The sequence below is a fragment of the Nicotiana tabacum genome, chromosome 3, assembly GCF_000715075.1.
Source record: "Nicotiana tabacum cultivar K326 chromosome 3, ASM71507v2, whole genome shotgun sequence".
NCBI lineage: Eukaryota > Viridiplantae > Streptophyta > Magnoliopsida > Solanales > Solanaceae > Nicotiana > Nicotiana tabacum.
Window position 1 is genome coordinate 46,172,047 of NC_134082.1, and position 3,929 is coordinate 46,175,975.

Below are 3,929 nucleotides of genomic sequence, written 5' to 3' on the forward strand. Positions count from 1 at the left end.
GGAGCATGGTCAACGGGAGCAGATTTTATATTTGCTATCGGATAACATTCAATGAAGAATATCCTCTAACATTAAATGGGCAGCCGTTGCAGAGAATATTTACATTCGTGGCCTGCCGTTACATATTCATCAATGACTCCTTTATTATCATTTAAGTGGAACTTGATCCTAGGTTCTTGTTTCCCTAGGTATAGCTATAAATAGCATGCTTAGCAGCCATTGTAACACACGAAATTCTTGGCAAAATATATGTTGTATTCCATTTTCACTCTCAATCAAACAACTTTATTTGCTCTTTTATATTGTTTTCATTCCTATCCCCGGAGCCGCTGCTCTCGGAGCCAGGCTTGTCATCTTCTTTAATTCTAATCGCTAAGTCTTACTTTTAGTCACATTTATTTACCATTTTTGGATCAAATCAGTTCGCTTGTCTAGAAATCATGTAACAAATTCAACTGTACCATTTTAGGGGTAAACAGTTTGGCGCCCACCGTGGGGCATAGACAGTTGCGTAATTGTTTGATCCTTACATTTATTACTAACTTGTTTGATTCTTTCCTTAGCAAGAAATCGAAAATAGCAGCTAACGATGTCAATATCACGCCCAACGATGTCAATATCAGCTAACTTGTTTGCCTCAACATGAGTTTCAATCAGCGACACTCGTAATGAAGAGGACAAAACAACCCCGGTTCGTGAAGGGCACTACCCCCGGCATGTGCGGGAGACAACTCCCGATGAAGCGGAGGAGGAACATGTCGTGGAAACAGTAAAAATCTTGAGGGAGCTGTAGAAAGCCATCATGATCCACCTCTCAAGGCAGGATAGGGTAATGATAGAGTTGAAACAAGCATTGTCAGGCGCTTCCAAAAATGCAAACGGAAGGGGCCCGGGTCCTCCCGGCGTTCCTGCAAATCAAACGACTCAAAGAGTTGATAAAAACACCCCAAAGGATGAGGTCGGTTTCGATAGTGGGGGGGGGAGGGGGGGACCAGTAGCGGATCTGGTAATAATAACAGGAATAACCCCTTCAAAACCGAGCTTATGAGATTTATGAGGGATAGATCAAAACGCGAAGGAGTTTTACGCCCGAATGGAATAGATTCCGAGCGCACCACTAGTTTTGAAAGGCCCAGATTTGAAAATATACACTCAATTGCCGTTTAAGCTAAGCGCAGCACCAGAGATGATTCTGAAGAGGTTTAAAATGCCGTACATACCAAAATACGATGGCACTTTGGATACGCAGGAGAACATAATAACCTACAACACAACTATAAAGGGGAACGATTTGGCTCAACATGAGACCGAATTGGTCTTGGTGAAGAAGTTTAGTAAAACCCTCACAAAGGGGGCCCTAACATGGTATTAACTCTTACCCGAGCACTCAATTGGCTCTTTTGAAATGATTGCAAATTCATTCATAATGACTCATGCCGGATAAGGAAGGTCTAAGCTAGGAAGGGGGACATATCTAGGATCACTCAAGGTGAGTCCGAATTGCTGTGTGAATTCGTGATCAGGTTCTAGAAAGAGAGGATACTGCTACCGGTTGTACCAGACGAGTGGGAAGTGGAGGCGTTCACAAAGGGTTTGAATACAAAGAGTTACGATGCCTTGTGAAGCTGAAAGAAACCTGCTCGAATTCCAAGAGACCACATGGGAGGATGTCCATAATCGCTATGAGTCGAAAATAAGGATAAAAGGCGATCAACTCGGTTTCCCGACATCAACCAAGAAATGAGACCCAGATAAGAAACATGATAAGTTCAAAATCAATTTCGATGCGGATCGACAATTTTCTAAAGGTCGTTTCCTGCCATACGAGAGAACCGAAGGACACGATAGCAGAGGGTTTTGGTCCTCGGATAGGTTCGCTCCCGATAGAAGAACTGACCATGGTCGGAACAATAGGCTGTTACAAGAAAAAGAGGTACCGAGGGCCCAAGATTCCACATATCCCAGGTTGTCGAATTATAACTTCAACATCAACGTAGTGGAGTTGGTGTCAACGATGAGGAATATCAAAGAAGCACAATTATCGAAGCCAATCAGATCTGATCCCAACCAGAGGGATCCTAACTTATGGTGCGAATATTATGAGACTCACGGTCACAGAATTGGGGACTACCGACATCTGCATGAAGATGTGGCGATGTTGTTGAAGAATGGCCATCTTAGGGAGTTCCTGAGTGACCGAGCCAAGAACAATTACGGTCGAAGCCGGGAAAATGCAGAGCCTTCGAAGATAGCAGAAGACTCCCCTCGGTTGACTAACAACATGATTTTCAGAGGGAATAAAATTAATGGCATAACCTTTTCGGAGGCCAAGAAAATAAAGATATCAGTGACCCATAACAAGAGACTCCGGGAAGTCGCAGAAGATGACATCATCTTCATGGAAGAAGACGCCGACGGACTTCTTCTGCCACATAATGATGCCCTAGTAATTTCTTTCAATGTCTTAGATTTCAAGATTAAGCCTATTTTGGTTGACCCAGGAAGATCATCCAACATCATTCAATAGAGGGTGCTGGAGCAAACAAAGTTAACCGGAAACATCATTCCGGCAACAAAGCTCCCCGCTAGGTTCAACTTGGTAATTGTGACAAATAGAGGAGAGATCTTTTTGCCCACGAATATTGAAGGGGTAACCAAGACCACCTTATTCAAAGTGGTAGACGCGCGACATGGGTTACAAAATAATCCTTGGAAGGTCGTGGATACATGAGATGAATGTCGTGTCCTCAACATATCATCAACTGTTCAAATTCCTGACCCCCAAGGGAATCAAGCAAATAAGAGGATATCAACCGGAAATAAGAGAGATGAACGCAATGTCGATTTCCAGTAGCAAAGGGAAGGAACCCAGCAAATAGCAATTACAGGAACCGACGCCTTCTCCCTTGCCAAATGAAGATGATAAAGGCGAGGAGTCGTTGGAATCCCACCAGGTGCCGAGATACTTTCACGTACTGGAGGAGACAGATGCAACCAAGTCCACTACAGAAGAACTCGAGCAAGCTGCTTTATTTGAAGAATTCTTGGAAAAGAAGTTTCACTTAGGAATCGTACTTGGAAAACTTTTATTCCGGTTACTGCTTGTTAAATTCCGTTAGGTTCTTTGTCAAATACTAGGTGGTCGTGTACAAGATAAGACTAGATCCGAACTTCCCACTGGTAAGGCAAAAGAAATGCCCTAGCCGAGGTCAGAAACATGTTTGTTTAAAAAGAGGTAACTCGACTACTCGACATTGGTTCAATGCGGGAGGTAAAGTATCCATAATGGTAGCTAATGTAGTTGAAGTTACAAATAAGAATAACAAGTTTAGAATGTGCATAGATTATAAGGACTTAAATAAGGAGTTCCCTAAAAACTCGTTCACATTCATTGCCAAACATTGATCAAATGATTGATGCAACAACCGGGCACGAATTAATGAGTTTCCTTGATGCCTACTCTAGGTACAATCAAATCAAGATGAACTCGGAGGATCAAGAAAAAACTTCATTCATAACAAACTTTGGCACATATTGTTATAATATGATGCCATTTGGGCTTAAACACGCTGGTGGAACTTATCAGAGGCTCGTGAATAAGATGTTTGAGAAGAAAATAGTATTTGAGTGCAGGTGATCATTTGAAACACCTCCAGGAAACCTTCGACTTCTTGAGGAAACATAACATGAAACTCAACCCGGGAAAATGTGCATTCGGGGTTGGCTAGGGAAAATTCTTGGGGTTTTTGCAAAGATGGATTGAGGTAAATCTCGATAAAATCAAAGCCATAAAAGACATCCTGGACCAGCTAACGCGCGTAAAGGAGGTACAGAGGTTAACCAGAAGTTTGGCCGCTTTAAGAAGGTTCATCTCAAGATCCTAGGAAAAATTTCATCATTTCTTCTCACTTTTGAAAAAGAAAAACCAT

The 3,929-nt window shown here is 42.4% G+C and overlaps 1 protein-coding gene across 1 annotated transcript; it reads left to right on the top strand.

Annotated features, from left to right (window-relative positions):
- Nucleotides 1-2,014: 2,014 nt before the first annotated feature.
- LOC107778267 (uncharacterized) lies at nucleotides 2,015-2,527 on the top strand. The gene has a single exon (XM_016598491.2). The coding sequence runs from the start codon at nucleotides 2,015-2,017 to the stop codon at nucleotides 2,525-2,527; it is 513 nt and encodes a 170-aa protein (XP_016453977.2).
- The last annotated feature ends 1,402 nt before the right edge of the window (nucleotides 2,528-3,929 follow it).